This window comes from Pleurodeles waltl, chromosome 8 (assembly GCF_031143425.1).
Source record: "Pleurodeles waltl isolate 20211129_DDA chromosome 8, aPleWal1.hap1.20221129, whole genome shotgun sequence".
Classification (NCBI taxonomy): Eukaryota; Metazoa; Chordata; class Amphibia; order Caudata; family Salamandridae; genus Pleurodeles; species Pleurodeles waltl.
Window position 1 is genome coordinate 1,544,013,141 of NC_090447.1, and position 20,969 is coordinate 1,544,034,109.

The 20,969-nt window shown below is 48.3% G+C and overlaps 1 protein-coding gene across 1 annotated transcript in view; it reads left to right on the plus strand.

Annotated features, from left to right (window-relative positions):
* The window catches only part of VTCN1 (V-set domain containing T cell activation inhibitor 1), a 157,742-nt gene that overhangs the window by 68,778 nt on the left and 67,995 nt on the right, over positions 1 to 20,969 (plus strand). The window contains exons 3-4 of the mRNA XM_069203016.1: positions 6,413 to 6,757; positions 13,043 to 13,297. Of these exons, the coding sequence (XP_069059117.1) occupies positions 6,413 to 6,757; positions 13,043 to 13,297 (600 nt within the window). The remainder of the gene's footprint in view (positions 1 to 6,412; positions 6,758 to 13,042; positions 13,298 to 20,969) is intronic.

Below are 20,969 nucleotides of genomic sequence, written 5' to 3' on the forward strand. Positions count from 1 at the left end.
TGTCCAGTTATCCCTTATTGGTGAAATGTAGTAGTGTTCTATCAGCTTAGGCTGATAGAGGTAGCTATAGCAGAGGAGCTTAGGCTGAACTAGGAGACATACAAAGCTCATGCAATACCACTTATAGGTACACAGTACTTACACACAAGTAAAGACAATACCCAGTGTTGCCAGAAATAAAGGTATCTATTTGGGTGACACAAGGCCAAAAGTATCTTAGAGGCAATACTCCTTCTGGAGGTAAGTATTACACACAATATATACACTAGACACCACAATTAGACAGGTAAATAGTCATTGAACAATGCAAACAGTAGGAATCATATAGAATGCAATGGGAGAAAATAGGTCTGGGGCAACAGAAGCCATATACTAAGAAAGTGGAATGCGAATCACAAATTCCCCCCAGACAAGTGTAGTGTGTGCAGAATCGCTGGGAGAGTAAGAATACAGTAAAGGTAAGTAAATTACCCCACACCAGAGCCTGAAAAGCAGGAGTAAAGTCCAGCAAGTTTCCTTAGGACACACTACAGCTCGTTTTTGGGATTTTGCAGCAGCCAACTAAGTCTGCAAAGAACAACTGCTGGATTATTGGACCTGAAGACTGTAGGAAAGTGCCATCTTGCCTGGCATGTTACCCCCATATTTCAATGTATATATGTTGTTTTAGTCTATGTGTCATTGGGACCCTGCCAGCCAGGGCCCCAGTGCTCATAAGTATATGCCCTGTATGTGTTCCCTGTGTGATGCCTAACTGTCTCACTGAGGCTCTGCTAACCAGAACCTCAGTGGTTATGCTCTCTCTGCTTTCCAAATTTGTCACTAACAGGCTAGTGACTAAATTTACCAATTCACATTGGCATACTGGTACACCCATATAATTCCCTAGTATATGGTACTGAGGTACCCAGGGTATTTGGGGTTCCAGGAGATCTCTATGGGCTGCAGCATTTCTTTTGCCATCCAGAGAGAGCTCTGACAATTCTTACACAGGCCTGCCAGTGCAGCCTGAGTGAAATAACGTCCATGTTATTTCACAGCCATTTACCACTGCACTTAAGTAACTTATAAGTCACCTATATGTCTAACCTTCACCTGGTGAAGGTTGGGTGCAAAGTTACTTAGTGTGTGGGCACCCTGACACTAGCCAAGTTGCCCCCACATCGTTCAGGGCAAATTCCCCAGACTTTGTGAGTGCAGGGACACCATTACACGCATGCACTATTAATAGGTCACTACCTATGTATAGCGTCACAATGGTAACTCCGAACATGGCCATGTAACATGTCTAAGATCATGGAATTGTCACCCCAATGCCATTCTGGCATTGGGGGGACAATTCGATGATTCACCGGGTCTCTAGCATAGTACCTGGGTACTGCCAAACTGCCTTTCCGGGGTCTCCACTGCAGCTGCTGCTGCCAACCCCTCAGACAGATTTCTGCCCTCCTGGGGTCCAGTCAGCCCTGGCCCAGGAAGGCAGAACAAAGGTTTTCCTCTGAGAGAGGGTGTAGCACCCTCTCCATTTGGAAATAGGTGTCAGGGATGGGGAGGAGTAGCCTCCCCCAGCCTCTGGAAATGCTTTGATGGCACAGATGGTGCCCATCTCTGCATAAGCCAGTCTACACCGGTTTAGGGATCCCCCAGCCCTGCTCTGGCGTGAAACTGGACAAAGGAAAGGGGAGTGACCACTTGCCTGAGCTGCACCCCCCAGGGGAGGTGCCCAGAGCTCCTCCAGTGTGTCCCACACCTCTGTCATCTTGGAAACAGAGGTGTTTTTCGCACACTGGACTGCTCTGAGTGGCCAGTGCCAGCAGGTGACGTCAGAGGCTCCTTCTAATAAGCTCTTACCTCTCTTGGTAGCCAATCCTCACCCTTGGTAGCCAAACCTCGTTTTCTGGCAATTTAGGGTCTCTGCTTTGGGGAATTCTTCAGATAATGAATGCAAGAGCTCACCAGAGTTCCTCTGCATCTCCCTCTTCACCTTCTGCCAAAGGATAGACCGCTGACTGCTCAGGACGCCTGCAAAACCGCAACAAAGTAGCAAGACGACTACTAACAACCTTGTATCGCCTCATCCTGACGGCTTTCTCATCTGTTTCCAGGTGGTGCATGCTCTGGGGGTAGTCTGCCTCCTCCCTGCACCAGGAGCTCTGAAGAAATCTCCTGTGGGTCGACGGAATCTTCCCGCTGCTAACGCAGGCACCAAAAGACTGCATCAATGGTCCTCTGGGTCCCCTCTCAGCCTGATAAGCGTGATCTCTGGAACTCAGCAACTCTGTCCAAGTGCCTCCCACAGTCCAGTGACCCTTCAGTCCAAGTTTGGAGGAGGTAAGTCCTTGCCTCCCCACGCTAGACTGCATTGCTGGGTACCGCATGATTTGCAGCTGTTCTGGCTCCTGTGCACTCTTCCAGGATTTCCTTCATGCACAGCCAAGCCTGGGTCCCCAACACTCTATCCTGCAGTGCTCAATCTTCTGAGTTGTCCTCCGGCGTCGTGGGACTCCCTTTTGTGACATCGCGTGGACTCCGGTTCACTTTACTTCCAAGTGCCTGTTTAGGTACTTCTGCAGGTGCTGCCTGCTTATGTGAGGGCTCCCTGAGTTGCTGGACGCTCCCTCTGTCTCCTCCTCTAAGGGGCGACATCCTGGTCCCTCCTGGGCCACAGCAGCACCCAAAAACCTTTACGGCAACCCTCGCAGCTAGCAAGGCTTGTTTGTGGTCTTTCTGCGTGGGAACACCTCTGCAAGCTTCAACGCGACGTGGGACATCCGTCTTCCAAAGGAGAAGTCCCTAGCTCTCTTCTTTCTTGCAGAACCCCAAGCTTCTTCCATCCAGTGGCTGCTTCCTTGCACCCTCAGCTGGCATTTCCTGGGCTCCTGCACACTCTCGATACTGTCGCGACTATTGGACTTGGTCCCCTTGTCTTACAGGTACTCAGGTCTGGAAATCCACTGTTGTTGCATTGCTGGTGTTTGTTCTTCCTGCAGAATCACCCTATCACGACTTCTGTGCTCTCTGGGGGTAGTAGGTGCACTTTACACCTACCTTTCAGGGTCTTGGGGTATGCTATTTTTCTAACCCTCACTGTTTTCTTACAGTCCCAGCGACCCTCTACAAGCTCACATAGGTTTGGAGTTCTTTCGTGGTTCGCATTCCACTTTTGGGGTATATGGTTTGTGTTGCCCCTATACCTATGTGCTCCTATCGCAATCTACTGTAATTCTACACTGTTTGCATTACTTTTCCTGCTATTACTTACCTAAGTTTGGTTTGTGTACATATATCTTGTGTATATATCTTATCCTCATACTGAGGGTACTCACTGAGATACTTTTGGCATATTGTCATAAAAATAAAGTACCTTTATTTTTAGCATATCTGTGTATTATGTTTTCTTATGATATTGTGCATATGGCACCAGTGGTACAGTAGGAGCTTTACATGTCTCCTAGTTCAGCCTAAGCTGCTTTGCCATAGCTACCTTCTGTCAGTCTAAGCTGCTAGAAACACCTCTTCTACACTAATAAGGGATAACTGGACCTGGCACAAGGTGTAAGTACCTCTGGTATCGACTACAAGCCAGGCCAGCCTCCTACATTGGTTGTGCAGCGGTGGGATAAGTACTTGTAACTACTTACCACTTTGTCATTGTGTACTTTTCATAAGAGAATAATATACAAAACAGTTCAGTGTATGTACACCTAACCAAAAAGTTTTGCTTTTCTCCTCTTAAACATTTTACAAAGTGATGAAAAGTATTCTAAAACTTCTAAAAGTTAGAAAAAGTTTTTTTTCTCTGTTCTTTAAAAAGTTCTGAAACTTTTTCTTCCTTCTCGCTATTTCTAAACCTTTTACTATCATGTCTGTAGAAGACTCTACTCTTAAAATGGTCAGTACTACTTATGACAGTTTGAATTACAAGAGCCTAAGGAGTCTCTGCTGAGAAAGAGGTTTAGTGAACCCTACCAAAGAATTTATATTTAACATGCTTATTGTGAATGATGAGTCCCAAGCAGGCACATCAAAGGACAGGTTAATAGAAGGTTCCCAATCTGACTCAGGGGATCTCCTTGAGGGAGGTGAGGAGGGATCTGAACAGGATCTGCCCCCTAACAGGACACCCAGTAATGTTGGTAGTAATGGAGGTTCCCATCACAGTAGGGAAGACTTTATTCCTAGAGGCCAAGTTTATAGGGTCCAGACAAATAGAGACAGATCCCCCTCTGTAGTTTCTAACTTATCTTCTGTGTCCAAGCATTCCCAACCCACCCACCCTGAGGATAACTTGTTAGAAAGGGAACTCAAAAAGTTAAGGGTTGAAGAGACCAGACTGAAGCTTAAACAGCAACAGCTGGCCTTAGATAGGGAATCCCTAGACATTGAGAAGGAGAGACAGAGATTGGGGTTTGGACCCCATGGTGGCAGCAGCAGTATTCCTGATAGTAATCTTGTTAGAGAGCATGATTCCAGGAATCTGCACAAGATAGTTCCCCTTACAAGGAGGGGGATGACATCAACAAGTGGTTTGCTGCACTTGAGAGGGCCTGTATGGTACAGGGGTTCCCTCAAAGGCAGTGGGATGCTATCCTATGGCTATCTTTCAGTGGAAAGGGTAGGGATAGGCTCCTTACTGTGAAGGAAAGTGATGCCAATAATATTCCAGTTTTGAAGGATGCACTCTTGGATGGATTTGGCTTAACCACTGAACAATACAGGATTAAGTTCAGAGACACCAGAAAAGAGTCCTCACAACACTGGATAGACTTTGTTGACTGTTCAGTGAAGGCCTTGGAGGGGTGGTTACATGGCAGTAAAGTTTCTGACTATGAAAGCCTGTATAATCTTACTCTGAGAGAGCATATTCTGAATAACTGTGTGTCTGACTTGTTACACCAATATCAAGTGGACTCAGATCTGACCTATCCCCAAGAACTGGGAAAGAAGGCAGACAAATGGGTCATAACAAGAGTGAAATGAAACGTTCATACAGGGGGTGACAAGGATGGCAAGAAGGAGGATGGTAAGTCTTCTGACAAGGGTGGGAACAAAAGTAAAACTGAGTCTTCATCAGGCCCACAAAAATCGTCTGGTTGGGGGGATGGGTCCAAATCCTCTTCCAATAATCAACCTAAAAAGCCTTGGTGTTCTTTGTGTAAAGTCGAAGGCCATTGGACAACTGATGCCCTGTGCAGAACCTTCACCAGATGAGCTGGCAGCAGACACTGCTGAGCTTTTGGGTGGAGGGGGGCCTGCCAGGGAGGAGCTGAGTGTGGCACTACAAACCTGTCCCACATTAGAGGGTCTCAGACAGCAAGCTGTCAAGCAGCAAAATGGGGATGTCAGTGACTCACATAGAGTTTACTGGGAGGACAACCTCTTGTACACCGAGGCAAGGGACCCAAAACCTGGAGCAGCAGGAGATTGGCCATTCACCCGCAGGAGAGAGAGTTCCACCCTATCGCAGCTTCCCTGCACCCTCAGGCTGGCATTTCCTGGGCTCCTGCCCACTCTCGACACTGTCGCGACTATTGGACTTGGTCCCCTTGTCTTACAGGTACTCAGGTCTGGAAATCCACTGTTGTTGCATTGCTGGTGTTTGTTCTTCCTGCAGAATCCCCCCAGCACGCCTTCTGTGCTCTCTGGGGGTAGTAGGTGCACTTTACACCTACTTTTCAGGGTCTTGGGGTGGGCTATTTTTCTAATCCTCACTGTTTTCTTACAGTCCCAGCGACCCTCTACAAGCTCACAGAGGTTTGGGGTCCATTCATGGTTCGCATTCCACTTTTGGAGTATATGGTTTGTGTTGCCCCATACCTATGTGCTCCTATTGCAATCCATTGTGATTCTACACTGTTTGCATTACTTTTCTTGCTATTACTTAGCTAATTTTGGTTTGTGTACATATATCTTGTGTATATAATTTATCCTCATACTGAGGGTACTCACTGAGATACTTTTGGCATATTGTCATAAAAATAAAGTACCTTTATTTTTAGTGACTCTGTGTATTGTGTTTTCTTGTGATATTGTGCATATGACACCAGTGGTATAGTGGGAGCTTTACATGTCTCCTAGTTCAGCCTAAGCTGCTTTGCCATAGCTACCTTCTATCAGCCTAAGCTGCTAGAAACACCTCTTCTACACTAATAAGGGATAACTGGACCTGGCACAAGGTCTAAGTACCTCTGGTACCCACTACAAGCCAGGCCAGCCTCCTACACTGCCTATGGGATATGCATTGGTAAAGGGCCATAGATTCTGCTGCTAGAGTTGGGTGGGTTACAGAAGGCCGTGGCCTTGGGGGAGATATTGGTGGATGGTCATTGACTCTGTCGCTTGAGTTTGATAGGTCACGGAAGGCCCTGGCCTTGCATTGATCTCTCATGGTACCCTGCCCTCTGCCTTGCAGGAAACAGCTCCAACATTGTGAAAGCTTCCACCTCTGTGAGCCGTATTGGGGATGTGGGCATCTTGGACTGCACTTTTACTCCAGATATAAAACAGAATAACGTCATCCTGTGGGAGAAGGTGAACGAGAGTGGCATCGTCTATCGCTACGAAAAGGGTGAAGACAAACTCACGGACCAGAACGCCATCTTCAAGGGCCGGACTGAGCTGTTCCCGACCCAGGTGGGAACAGGCAACGCTTCGCTGAAGCTGACCGACGTCACACTGAAAGATGCTGGCACCTACAAGTGCACTGTGACCACATCTGCTGGCACAGCAAATGCCAAGATGGAGTTCCGGGTTGGAAGTAAGTGGCATGCATGAAAGCAATGATAGTAACAAGAGATCTGTACACTTGCACCCTTGATCAGTACAACTCAACCTTACAGGACTGATGGCTCCATAAACTCAGAGCATAGCCATGCTTTACATGCTGGTGTGGTAACCTACTCTTTAGTGCACAGAAGAGAAGGCCTCCAAGGCAGCATGGAGGCGAGGGTGAGGCCTGTGGTGGGTGGAGACAGTGAGGTCTGAAGAGATGAAGAGAGATGGCATGAAGGAGCCTGAAATGTAGGGGCAAGAGGGTGAGCAAGGGTTGCACTGACAGGAAGAGAATCTTTGCATTCCTAAGTCAGTCACACAATGTCTCCAGCGACCAGAAGATGGAGTAATAGCGACCAGGAGAGAATGTCAGGTCTTCAGTATCCAGAAGAGACTGCTGGGAAGTAGAAAGTTGAAGAGAGTATGATATCTATAGGGACAAGAAGAGGGTACATTGTTTAAAAAGACCAGAAGAGGCTACATGGTCTGGAGAGGCCAGAAGAGGTTATATGGTCTGGAGAGGCTAGAAGAGGGTACATGTTCTGTAGAGCGATAAGAGGGTACGTGGTCTGGAGGGGCCAGAAGAGGGTTCAAGGTCTGGAGAGGCCAGAAGAGGGCACATGGTCTGTGGAGACCAGAAGAGGGTACATTGCTGGTAGAGGCCAGAAGAGGTTACATGGTCTATGGAGACCAGAAGAGGATGCATGGCCTGAAGAGTCCAGAAGAGGGTACATGGGATGGAGAGACCAAAATAGGGTACATGGTCTGTAGAGACCAGAAAAGGGTGTCTGATCTGGAGAGGCCGGAAGAGGGTACATGGTCTGGAGAGGCCAGAAGAGGGTACATGGTCTGGAGAGGCCAGAACTGGGTACATGGTCTGTACAGGTCAGAAGAGGGTACTTGGTCTGTTGAGATGAAAAGAGGGTACATGACCCGTAGAGGCCAGAAGACAGTACAAGGTCTGGAGAGGCCAGAAGAGGGTATGTGGTCTGGAGAGGCCAGAAGAGGATACTTGGTCTGTAGAGAGAAGTAGAGGTTCCATGGTCTGTAGTGATCAGTAGAGGGTACATGATCTGTAAAGACCAGAAGAGGACGTATGATCTGGGGAGACCAGAAGAGGGCACATGATCTGCAGAGGCCAGGAGAGGGTACATTGGCTGTAGAGGCCAGAACAGGGTGCATGGCCCATAGAGACCAGAAGAGGGTACATAGTCTGTAGGGGCTAGAAGAGGGTACGTGGTCTGTAGAGGCCGGAAGAGGGTTCGTGGTATGTAGAGACCAGAAGAGGGTACATGGTCTGTAGAGGCCAGAAGAGGGTATGTGATCTTTAAAGGCTAGAGGAGTGCACGTGGTCTGTAGAGACCAGAAGAGGGAACATTGCCTGTAGATGACAGAAGAGGGTACATGGTCTGGAGAGGCCAGAAGAGAGGTAGCCACCAGAAGAGAGCTTGATGGACAAGAAGGGATGGCCAGGGCTCTAGGGAGTAGAAGAAGGATCATAGTATGTAGACCCAAAAGAGAGCCAGTAGTGTGTTGAGAGCAGAAGAGACGGGATGGTCTTCAGGCTCCACAAGGGAATGTTATATATATTGTGACAAGAAGAGGTGGCTTGGTTTGTTTGATAGGAAATGTTGATTGGTCTGCGGTGCCCAGAAGTGAAGATCTGTTCTTTAGTGACTGTAGAGAGATTAGAACACTGGAATGTAGAGTGCTCCGTTGAAGACAGTGGAGAACTCCGGTCTTCCAATGGCTGGTAAAAGCCTGGAGCTCCAACATTCAAATGTTTGTCGTTCACAGCAATACCTGTGAACAAATGCGTCATGGAGCCTAAGGGGATTTCAACCCCCTTAGGCTCTGTGAGGCCTTTATTTTACTAATTAGAACATTCTGCCCTGTTGGTGCGGAATGTTCTAAAAGCTTTATAGCCTGCTGTAGCTCGGCTATTCCAGCATTTAAACGCCTGCGCCCTTGTCAACTCTGGATCAGGCCTTTGAAAGCTGGTATAGCCCGCTATGGTGAGCTATAAAGCTATATTCTGTCTGCCACTACCAGAAAAGAGGGCAGGGATTATCTTGTACAGAAATGGGACCAAGGGGCAGTTGGGCATACACTAAGGGGCATATTTCCAAAAAGCTTGCGCCACTGGCAAGGAAATGCTTTGTTCTGCCTTCCTGGGACTGAGCTGCTCAAGCAACAGGAGGGCAGAAACCTGTCTGTGAAGTGGCAGCAGCTGGGACTGCTTGGAAAACCTCAGAAGGTTGGTATGGCAATACTGGGGTCCACTGTGGAGCCCCCAAAGTGCATGGGATTGTGCAACCAATACTGGAATCAATAGTGGGATACAATTCCCAGTTGTTAGACACCTTACATGGCCATATTTGGGGTTACCATTGTGAAGATGGACATAGGTATTGAGCTAAGTCCAGTGCACGTGTAAAATGGCGTCCCTGCACTCACGAAGTCTGAGAAAATGGGCCTGGACAATGTGGGGGCATCTCTGCTAGTGCAGGGGTGCCCTCACACACAGTAACTTTGCACCTAGCCTTCAGGGTCTGAAGGTTAAACATATAGGTGACTTATAAGTTGCCTGGTGCAGTGAAAATGGCTGTGAAATAGTGCATGCACTATTTCACACAGCCTGCAATGGCAGTCCTGTAGAAGCCTTTGCAAGGGCTCCCTATTGGTGGCAAAAGAAATTCTGCAACCCATAGGAATCCCCTGGAACCCAATGCCATGGGTACCTAGGTACCATATACTAGGGACTTATAAGGTGGGTCCAGTATGCCAATTTGGGGTGGAATACTGCGTTACCAGTGAGTAAGTACAAATCTGGAACAAGAGAGAGCATAAGCACTGGAGTTATGGTTAGCAGGACTACAGTGACACAGTCAAGCACACTGGCAAAACAGTGAAACTTACTGACATATAGGCCACAAACTATGAGCATTGGGGTCCTGACTAGCAGGATCCCAGTGAGGCAGTAAAAACACACTGACAAGCAGGCCAAAAATGGGGGTAACCATGCTAGAAGAAAGCCACTTTCCTACATCTTGTAATCTGAATCTGAAGTACCACCCAAAGGAGAGACCCTAAATAGCCGTGATAGCGGGATTGGTCAGCTAACCAGGTAAGCACCTACTGGGCTCTGACGTCACCTGCTGGCACTGGCCACACAGATGCTCCCTGGGTTCCCTGCCACCTTGGAATCCAAGATGGCAAAACACAGGGACACACTGAAGGAGCTCTGAACACCACCCCTGGGGTGGTGATTGTAGGAGGCTGGCCTGGCTTATAGTGGGTACCTTGTGGTACTTACACCTTGTGCCAGGTCCATTTATCCCTTATTAGTAGATTAGTAGTGTTCTAGCAGCTTAGGCTGATAGAGGTAGCTATAGCAGAGCAGCTTAGGCTGAACTAGGAGACATGCAAAGCTCCTACTGTACCACTTATATCATATAGCACTATATCCTAAGAAACACAATACTCAGAGTTACTGAAAATAAAGATACTCTATTTTAGTGACAATATGCCAAAAGTATCTCAGAGGATATACTCCCTATATTTTGTGCATTTTATTTAAAATACACAAAATATACACACAGACCAAAATCAGGTAAGTAAAACACTTAGAAAAGTAGTGCAAACACTGTAGAACACAATAGAATGCAATAGGAGACAATAGGCATAGGGGCAACACAAACCATATACTTCAAACGTGGAATGCGAACCACGAATGGACCTCAGGCCTAGTGTAGTGTGTAGAGGGTCGCTGGGAGTGTAAGAAAACACCCACCCCAAGACCCTGAAAAGTAGGAGTGAAGTCACCATACTACCCCAGAAAGACAGTAAAGTCGAGATAGGGGATTCTGCAAAGACAACAACTGACTGCAAAGCACTGAAGACTGACTCCTGGACCTGAAGACCAGCAAAGGAAGGGGACCAAGTCCAAGAGTCACGCAAGTGCCCGGGGGGGGGCAGGAGCCCACTAAACCCCGGATGAAGGTGCAAAGGGGGCTTCCTCCGGGTAGAAGAAGCTGAAGATTCTGCAACAACAGAAGGTGCCTGGAACTTTTCCTTTGGTCAGAAGATGTCCAACAGCGTGCTGGAAGATCCAGAGTTGTTTCCACGCAGAAGGACCGCAAACAAGCCGTGCTAGCTGCAAGAGTCATGGTTAAAGGTTTTGGGTGCTGCCAGGGCCGAGGAAGAACCAGGAGGTCACCTCTTGGAGGAGGAGACAGAGGGGGCACTCAGCAACACAGAGAGCCTATGCAGAAGCAGGCAGTACCCGTAGAAGCACCTGAACAGGCATTCAGAAAATCTGATCACGGCGGTCATCTCAACACTACGAAGGGGAGCCCCACGAAGCTGGTGGTCAACTCAGCGAGTTGAGCAATGCAGGATGGAGTGCTGGGGACCTGGGCTATGCTGTGCATGAAGGATTCCTTGCAAAAGTGCACAGAAGCCCTAGCAGCTGCAGATCACACAGTACACAGGATTACTGTCTGGTGTGGGAAGGCAAAGACTTACCTCCACCGATTTTGGACAGAAGGACCACCGGACTGTCGGGGTCACTTGGATCCAGCTCCTGTGTTCCAGGGACCAGGCTCGTCAAGATGAGAGGGGACCCAGAGGACCGGGTATGCAGAAATTTGGTGCCTGCGTTAGCAGGGGGAAGATTCCGTTGACCCACGGGAGATTTCTTCGGAGCTTCTGGTGCAGGGTGAAGGCAGACTACCTCCAGAGCATGCACCACCTGGAAACAGTCGAGAAAGCCAGCAGGATGAGGCGCTACAATGTTGTGGTTCTGGTTAGCAGGCCCTTAGTGACACAGTTAGGCACCACACAGGGAACACATTCAGGCCACAAACTATGAGCACTGGGGTCCTGGCTAGCGGGATCCCAGTGAGACATATAAAACACACTGCCAAATAGGGTTTCCACTATGAGCACTGCGGTCCTGGCTAGCAGGATCTCAGTGAGACACTAAAAACACCCTGACATATACTCACAAACAGGCCAAAAGTGGGGGTAACAAGGCTAGAAAGAGGCTACCTTTATACAGTTGGTTGAGCAGAAAAATGAGGCAGAAAAGGCTGGGAGTGGTGAACAATGACCCAGAAAAGCCTGTAAGGATTCACACTCTGAGGCTCCAAGATTACCTTCTTACGGATCTTGTGTTGATCAGGATACAAGATACATGGCTGTGGGAGCACCGTCAGCCAATTACAACTCTGCTGTCCTTTGTGGTGTTGGTACTTGCTCTTGGTTTGCTATATTGATTACCATATTAGTTGGTTCTCCAGAGGTGATCTCAATTGGTTGGTTCTCCAGAGGTGAACTTGATTGGCTCCCCTATTGCTTAGTTCTCCAGAGGTGCACTCTATTGGTTGGTTCTCCAGAGGTGCGCTCTATTGGTTGGTTCTCCAGAAGTGAGCTTGATTGGCTCCCCTATTGGTTAGTTCTCCAGAGGTGCACTCTATTGGTTGGTTCTCCAGAGGTGAGCTCTATTGGTTGGTTCTCCAGAGGTGCACTCTATTGGTTGGTTCTCCAGAGGTGAGCTCTATTGGTTGGTTCTCAAGAGGTGAGCTCTATTGGTTGGTTCTTCAGAGGTGAGCTACATTGGTTGCCCTATTGGTTGGTTCTCCAAAGGTGCACTCTATTGGTTGGTTCTCTAGAGGCGAGCTTTATTGGTTAGTTCTTCAGAGGTGAATTCTATTGGTTGGTTCTCTAGAGGTGTGCTCTATTGGCTGGCATATTGGTTGGTTGTCCAGAGGGGAGTTCTATTGGTTGGTTGTCCGAAAGTGAGCTCTATTGGTTGCTCTTTTGGTGGGTTGTCCAGAGATAAGCTGACTGCTCCTGTACTTGATCTTGTCTATTTGCCACATAAAGCATGAACAGAGAGTGCTATTTGACCGCTGCTTCAGGTAATATCCGCAGTGGGCGTGAGTGAAGGGGGTCTTGCAATATTTATTGATACTTTTGTTTGAGTAGGTGCCGGGAGCCAGAAGCCTCAGTTAAGAGGGCCCATGCTGCTAAGGTGATGATTTACCCATTGTCATTTAACCAAACCAATATTTACTCAAATATTTTAGAATTTGAGAAACAAACCATTGTCTAAGTGGAAAAAGTTCCCCAAAGTTTTTCAAGTTCCCATGTTGGTACCAAAACCTGTCCCATGAGTGGAGGCAGTCTGCTGTAGTGGGCTGAGCCACAGCTCTCTACCTCTGTGCCCACAAGACTAAGACATTGTGTATCATTTATTTCCTACCAGTGTACAGCCCCGTGGATGTCACTAGTCCCACCAACCGCTCCCTGATGTGCTCTTCAGACGCATGGTATCCAGAACCTACAGTGAGGTGGCTCAACAAGACCTCTGGTGCCAATCTTACCCAGGACTACAAACCGGAGAAAGGCCTGGGCATTGCATTTCTGGTGAACTTGGAGCTGGCCATCACCATTGAGGCGGAGTATACGTGTGTGGTGGAGAACGCACTAGCCAAGGGTTCTGTGGATGCCAAGTTGAAAGGTATGTGTTCCACCTTTACCACAAACACCATCTGTGGTGCTCGATAAACAATGTTCCCTGCGAACTGATCTCAAGTTCCGTGCCACAGCATGATGAGGTGGGGCGGGGAAGCACGGGTGAAAGGGCACTAAAAAGAAGCACACCGTGCAGAGAGTCTAGTGTCCCCCCAGTTGGTTGGCAGAGGCAAAAGTAGATAATACGAACGCTGTCTTTTTTTGGTCGTGTGGGCGAGCAGTTGGGCTTATCCGAGGGTAGGGCGAAGCATTTGTTGTGCTCACAGAGACAATAAATAGGACACACTCAAAGGATAAATCAGAGACCACATTAGAAAAATAACACTTCCTTTTATATATGTTTTGAACCAAGAACTTAGTTTACACGTAAGCACTATTTTTGGTATCAATTGTTACAGGTAAGCATAATGTTCAAACCTGTGCGCCTTTACGCACAATGCAATCCAATGGAAGGAAAAGTCAAGCTGCAATAAAAGTAACTACAGTTGACTGTAGGGGGTTCACCTTCTGGTTACAGGATCACAGTGGGCCAAGGTCCAAAGCACCAAAGCACCACTAGCAGTTCGTCTGAGTTTCCAGGATTTCACCGGAAGCAGGGTGCTGGTGTGGTGGTAGTTGGGCTTCCTACGGTGAAGGGAGGCCACCTGCAAAGAGACTGCACAGGGGAACTTGAGGAAAAGTCTGAGAGCTCCCAAAATGGGTGCTTAGGTTGCAAGGGGCCTTGGAGCAAGGAGGCACAGCCAGTTCATCAGGATCCAGGTGGGCCGGCTCACATGCAAAGTGGATAGGGCGTCTGGGCTCAGTGCGCAAATATACTTCTCGCAGTCAGGGACAAACAGCTGGAAGGAACAAAATAAGGACAGCTGGCCCCTCACGAAGTGGGTCTCAATGATGCTGACATCCCTCAATGGATACTCAGTGGTGGTGCAGAGGAAATCCAGATTGGACTCTCACTGTTGATACTTGATGCAGGGCATCCAGTATACTGGGATTGGTGCTGCATGGCTCCAATTGGTCCTGGTGTCTTCATACTCGGTGGTAAGACAGCCTTGGTCCTCCAGAGCACAAGTACCTCCTGCTAGTCATCTGTGGCATCAGTCGGGCCCGGGAGCTGCAAGGTGGTGGACCGGACTCTGCTTTTCGGTGCCTGCGGACTGCAGGGAAGTAGCTTCTCTACTCCAAGGGAGACTGGTGGCGATTTTGGAGGTGCTGGCAGGCTACCCGAGGCTTTGGTAGTTCTTCAGCTCGCAGGACTAGTAACTCTGTCACGATTGTCAATAGAGTTGCGAGCAGGCAGTGCCTCGCTCCAAAAGTTCACATCTCTTCTGCTGTTCTCACCAGGCAGTGACTGTTCTTCATCCTTCTTGTCTTGATCCATCAAATCCGAGTTCTTGGGTTCAGGGGTGATATCTAAACACTCAATTTAGTGAAGTTAAGGGGAGTGACAGGTATCAACCAATCGGCTGCCTACCTTTAGGGTGACTACACCCTCAATATGACCACTTCTGTTGGAGAGTGGGCATAACCCTGACCCTAGTGGACTAATTCAATCCAAAACAAGATGGAGGAATTTAAAAAGAGGTGTCCACGTCAGCTGGTTCACCTTAGGGGTGGGACTGGCATGATGGGGGCACAACTCCTTATCTTAATAATTTTCCTGCATATCTTGCCACCAGAAGTGGTTTCAGGACATGGGGGTTGGTCATCTCTATCATCTGGAGAGACCTGGATTACATCACAAAGGTGGCTGGTCCTTTGAAGCTTCCTGTCCTGGAATGTCCATCCTGCCTAGAAGAGGTGATAACATCTCTGCCCAGAGCAGGCTTTCTTCCTGGCCCGGGAGTGCTGGCTCCCACCTCAGGGGGTCAGAAATAGGGCTAGGGGGGCTGAGCTGGTTTAGACCATTCATTCAACACACTAGTAGTCAGTAGGTTTTTCTTGGGGCAACCTCTAAGGTGCCATCTGGGTGCATGTAATAATAACTCCATTACTGGCATCAGTGAGGGTGAATTAATATAAGGTGTTTGTTACAAAACACCTCTATGTTCATAGAAGCCATCATGTAGATGGGGAACTCGTAATGATCAGTGTCCAGCACATGCACTTAAAGTGGCTTCGCTGTGCACTTTCTAGGTCTAAGAATAGACAAAGACACAGCAGGGACATTTCTGCTCATGCAGTTATGTCCTCACATGTGATAGTATGCACCCTGCCTCAGAGCTGGAAGGCCTTCTTTAGGGGTGACTTGCAAACATTATGAGCAGTGTTTAGGGGACGTGGCACACATGTTGTATGTCATGTTGTGTTTTTAATTTTGGAAGCACCTTGTCACGCAGCCTGCAATGGCAGTCTGCATATGTTTGGTGCTGGGCCCCTTACGATTGCACAAGTTGTACTGCAGTTTTTAGAGCCCTCTTCAGTACCCATGTGTAGGAGGCTAGCCTGGCTTATAGTGGGTACCTGATGGTACTTACACCTTGTGCCAGGTCCAGTTATCCCTTATTAGTAGATTAGTAGTGTTCTAGCAGCTTAGGCTGATAGAGGTAGCTATAGCAGAGCAGCTTAGGCTGAACTAGGAGACATGCAAAGCTCCTACTATACCACTCATATCATGTAGCACTATATCATAAGAATCACAATAGTCAGAGTTACTAAAAATAAAGGTACTTTATTTTAGTGACAATGCACTAAAAGTATCTCCGAGGATATACTCCCTTAGGAGGTAAGTAAAACACTCAAAATATACACACAAACCAAAATCAGCTAAGTAAACAGTTAGAAAAGTAGTTCAAACACTGTAGAATACAATAGGATGCAATAGGCCTAGGGGCAACACAAACCATATACTAAGAAAGTGGAATGCAAACAACTTAGGGACCCCAGGCCTAGTGTAGTGTGCAGAGGGTCGCTGGGAGTGTAAGAAAACACTAATGGTGTCCAAGATACCCCACTGCAAGACCCTGAAAAGTAGGAGTAAAGTAATCCTACTTACCCAGAAACACACGAAAGTCGTGATAGGAGATTCTGCAAAGACCACAACTGACTGCAAAGCACTGAAGACGGATTCCTGGACCTGAGGACCTGTAAAGGAAGGGGTCCAAGTCCAAGAGTCACAAAAGTTTCCGGGGGGGCAGGAACCCACTAGACCCCGGATGCAGGTGCAAAATGGTTGCCTCCGGGTGGAAGACGCAGAAGATTCTACAACAACGGAAGATGCCAGGAACTTCTCCTATGCACAGAAGATGTCCCACGGTGTGCTGGAAGATGCAGAGTTGTTTCTATGCAGAAAGACCACAGACAAGCCTTGCTAGCTGCAAAGGTTGCAGGTAAGGAAAAAGGGTGCTGCCCGGGCCCAGGAAGGACCAGGAGGTCACCACTTGGACGAGGAGACAGAGGGGGCGCTCAGCAATACAAAGAGCCCATGCAGAAGCAGGCAGCACCTGCAGAAGTACTTGAACACGGGTTCAATAAAACTGAGCACGGCGGTCGTCTTAACACTACAAAAGAGGGTCCCATGAAGCTGGTGGTCAACTCAGCGAGTTGAGGAATGCAGCACTGAGTGCTGGGGACCTGGGCTGTGCTGTGCACAAAGGATTCCTTTCAAAAGTGCACAGAAGCCCTAGCAGCTGCAGTTCATGCAGTACACAGGATTACTGTCTGGCGTGATTGAGGCAAGGACTTACCTCCACCAGATTTGGACAAATGGACCACTGGACTGTCGGGGTCACTTGGATCCAGCTCCTGTGTTCCAGGGACCACGCTTGTCAGGATGAGAGGGGACACAGAGGACCAGTGATGCAGAAGTTTGGTGCCTGCAAGAGATTTCTTCTTGGCTTCCAGTGCAGGGTGAAGGCAGACAGCCCCCAGAGCATGCACCACCAGGAAACAGTCGAGAAAGCTGGCAGGATTAGGTGCTACAATGTCGCTGGTAGTCGTCTTGCTACTTTGTTGCGGTTTTGCAGGCGTCCTGCAGCAGTCAGCGGTCAATCCTTGGCAGAAGTTGAAGAGAGAGATGCAGAGGAACTCTGGTGAGCTCTTGCATTCGTAATCTGAAGAGAAGCCCACAGAAGAGACCCTAAATAGCCCTCAGAGGAGGATTGGCCACCTAGTCAGGTAAGCAACTATCAGGAGGGTTCTCTGACGTCACCTGCTGGCACTGGCCACTCAGAGGCCTCCATTGTGCCCTCACACCTCTGCACTCAAGATGGCAGAGGTCTGGGACACACTGGGGGAGCTCTGGTTACCACTTGGGGTGGTGATGGACAGGGGAGTGGTCACTCTCCTTTCCTTTGTCCAGTTTCGCACCAGAGCAGGGGCTGGGGGATCCCTGAACCGGAGTAGACTAGCTTATGCAAGGAGGGCACCATCTGTGCCTTTCAAAGCATTTCCAGAGGCTGGGGGAGGCTACTCCTCCCCAGCACTTAACACCTATTTCCAAAGGGAGAGGGTGTAACACCCTCGCTCAGAGGAAAATCTTTGTTCTGCCATCCTGGGACTGGGCTGCCCAGACCCCAGGAGGGCAAAAGCCTGTTTGTGGGTTGGCAGCAGCGGTAGCTGCAGTGAAAACCCCAGAGAGTTGGTTTGGCAGTACCCGGGGTCCATGCTGGAGCCCCGGGGATGCATGTGATTGGCACCCCAATACCAGATTTGGCATGGGGGACAATTCCATGATCTTAGAAATGGAGTTACCATTTGAAGCTACATATAGGTATTGACCTATATGTAGTGCATGTGTGTAATGGTGTCCCCGCACTCACAAAGTCCGGGGAAATTGCCCTGAACTATGTGGGGACACCTTGGCTAGTGCCAGGGTGCCCTCACATTTAGTAACTTTGCACCTAACCTTCACTAAGTGAAGGCTAGACATATTGGTGACTTATAAGTTACTTGAGTGTAGTGTAAAATTGCTGTGAAATAATGTGTGCATTATTTCACTCAGGCTGCAGTGGCAGGCCTGTGTAAGATTTGTCTGAGCTCCCTATGGGCGGCAAAAGAAATGCTGCAGCCCATAGGGATCTCCTGGAACCCCAATACCCTGGGTACCTCAGTACCACATACTAGGGAATTATAAGAGTGTTCCAGTCTGCCAATTAGAATTGGTGAAAATGGCCACTAGCCTGTTAGTGACAATTTGAAAGGCATAGAGAGCATTAGCACTGAGGTTCTGATTAGGAGAGCCTCAGTGAGACAGTTAGTCACTACACAGGGACACACATTCAGGCCATAAACTATGAGCACTGGGGTCCTGGCTAGCAGGATCCCAGTGAGACAGGAAAAAAAACTGACATACATATAAAAATGGGGGTAACGTGCCAGGCAAGATGGTACTTTCCTACTCCATGCCCTAGGTTCCAGTGGTACCATTTACTAGGGACTTACAGAGGTGCTTAACGGCCTGGTCATTTGTGGCTCAAGTGACCAGGTGTCTTGTTTTGGGGAAGGAACACTGGCACCAGAGACCTGGTTAGCAGAACCCAGTGCACTTCAGTTGAAGTTGCATCCAAAAACCAGGCAAAAAGGCAAAACGTGTGGGGGGGACTACAACCAGAACCCAGCTTCCTACACCTATGACACAACAAAGGCAATCTCGAGACACTTTGCATGTGTAATAGTGTTCTCATCAGGGACAAGGGTTTATGTAATACCCAGTGACCAAAGCAAATACAGGCCTAGTCACTGCCTCTACCCGTGCAGTAATGATGCATGATAACCGTGCACCTCACAATGAGGCTACAACTCATGAATATTAATGATGCGAGATAACCGTGCACCTCACAATTAGACTACAACTCATGAATATTAATGATGCAAGATAACTGTGAACCTCACAATGAGACTACAACTCATGAATATTAATGATGCGAGATAACCGTGCACCTCACAATGAGGCTACGACTCATGAATATTAATGATGCGAGATAACCGTGCACCTCACAATTAGACTACAACTCATGAATATTAATGATGCAAGATAACTGTGAACCTCACAATGAGGCTACAATTCATTAATACTAATGATGCAAGATAACCATGCACCTCACAATGAGGCTACAACTCTAGAATATTAATGATGCAAGATAACCGTGAACCACACAATGAGCCTACAACTCATGAATATTAATGATGCAAGATAACCGTGAACCTCACAATGAGGCTACAATTCATGAATACTAATGATGCGAGATAACCGTGAACCTCACAATGAGGCTACAACTCATGAATATTAATGATGCGAGATAACCGTGCACCTCACAGTGAGGCTACAACTCATGCTGTGTGATATGAGTGGGAAGCGCTTTGCAGCCAAGGAGACCGGGGAGAAAACAATCTGTGAAAGGGCAGGAGCCCTTTAAATTTACCTCGCGCTCCCGCCGTCGCGGGAAGCGCTTTGCAGCCAAGGAGACCGGGGAGAAAACAATCCGTGAAAGGGCAGGAGCCCTTTAAATTTACCTCGCGCTCCCGCCGTCGCGGGACGCGCGCGGGCAGCGCCCGGGCAAAGCCCGGGCCAAGGGCGGGCCCGTCCTTGCCCGTCATTGCCCGGAAGAGGCTGGGCTGGGCCCCCCCCCTTTCACTTGCCCTTTGAGGGCCCCAGCTCATAAAGGAAAGTGAAATACTATCTGGAACGGAGAACTATCGTCCTTCCTGACCCGGCCAGCAGCGTCTTTTTTTTTTTGGGGAACTTTGAGACTCGCCTTCAGCCTTTGTTGAGATATCAAGAGCAGGAGCATCTCAGGAGTTACCACACGTGGGACAAATAAGTGACAATCTATTTTTTTTTTTTTTTTTCATTCTTTTTCTTATCTTCCTTCTTTTTAAATCCTAACTCATACTCAAATAGATTGTTACCCTTCGGCAAAAGTGTTTTCTATACACTTCACCTTTTCCTAGATTAACTACTTTAGCTGGGTTGGTGTTAACCTAGCTTACACAATTAATAACTACCCCATTTAAAAGGCGCAGTCTGGTTGAAACTACAACCTATCAGCTTGTCGTTCTTACTCATTTGGAACTGCCTCCATCCTCACTTCTGGTTATCTAAAACCCTAAGTCTCCTTTCACACTTCTCCTTTCTATAAGCAACGGAACTGGAAACGTCTTGGTTGATCACTTGCGTCACGAGGCCAAGCCAGAGATTATAGTAAATTTACCTACGCCCGCATCGTGCTGCATACCTGTGTGCCTCGTCCTCGGGACTGCTGTTCCTTCTGCTGGCCTCCACGTCTCCCCTCCGCCGTCGCCTGACATCGCGACCGCTGTGTGGGGGGAGCGTTTGACGGGACAGGACGGGACTACATTACCTAGGTCCCCTTGCACCCAGGAAGCGGAACTAACGCATTTTGCGTGCCCGGAGGCGCAATTAAATTGGTCCTGCCCCTGGCTGAGTGGGACCGCGCGGTGGTCGCGCCGGGCTAAGCCCGGGTAAAGGGCGGGCCGTTGTGTAGCCGTTAGGGGGCCGGAAGGGGTCGGGTTGGGCCAATTCGCTAAGCTGTTAATTGCTTCTATTTAATCTGATAACGCTTTAGTAAGCTGTATACTTGGGCTCCATTTAATTGAGTTATTGTGCCTTTTGGGTCATATATACTTGCTGTTCTGTGTTATTGCTGATATATGTAGGTGCCCTATACTTTGTTACGATATAAAAGCCTTGTGTAGGGCAG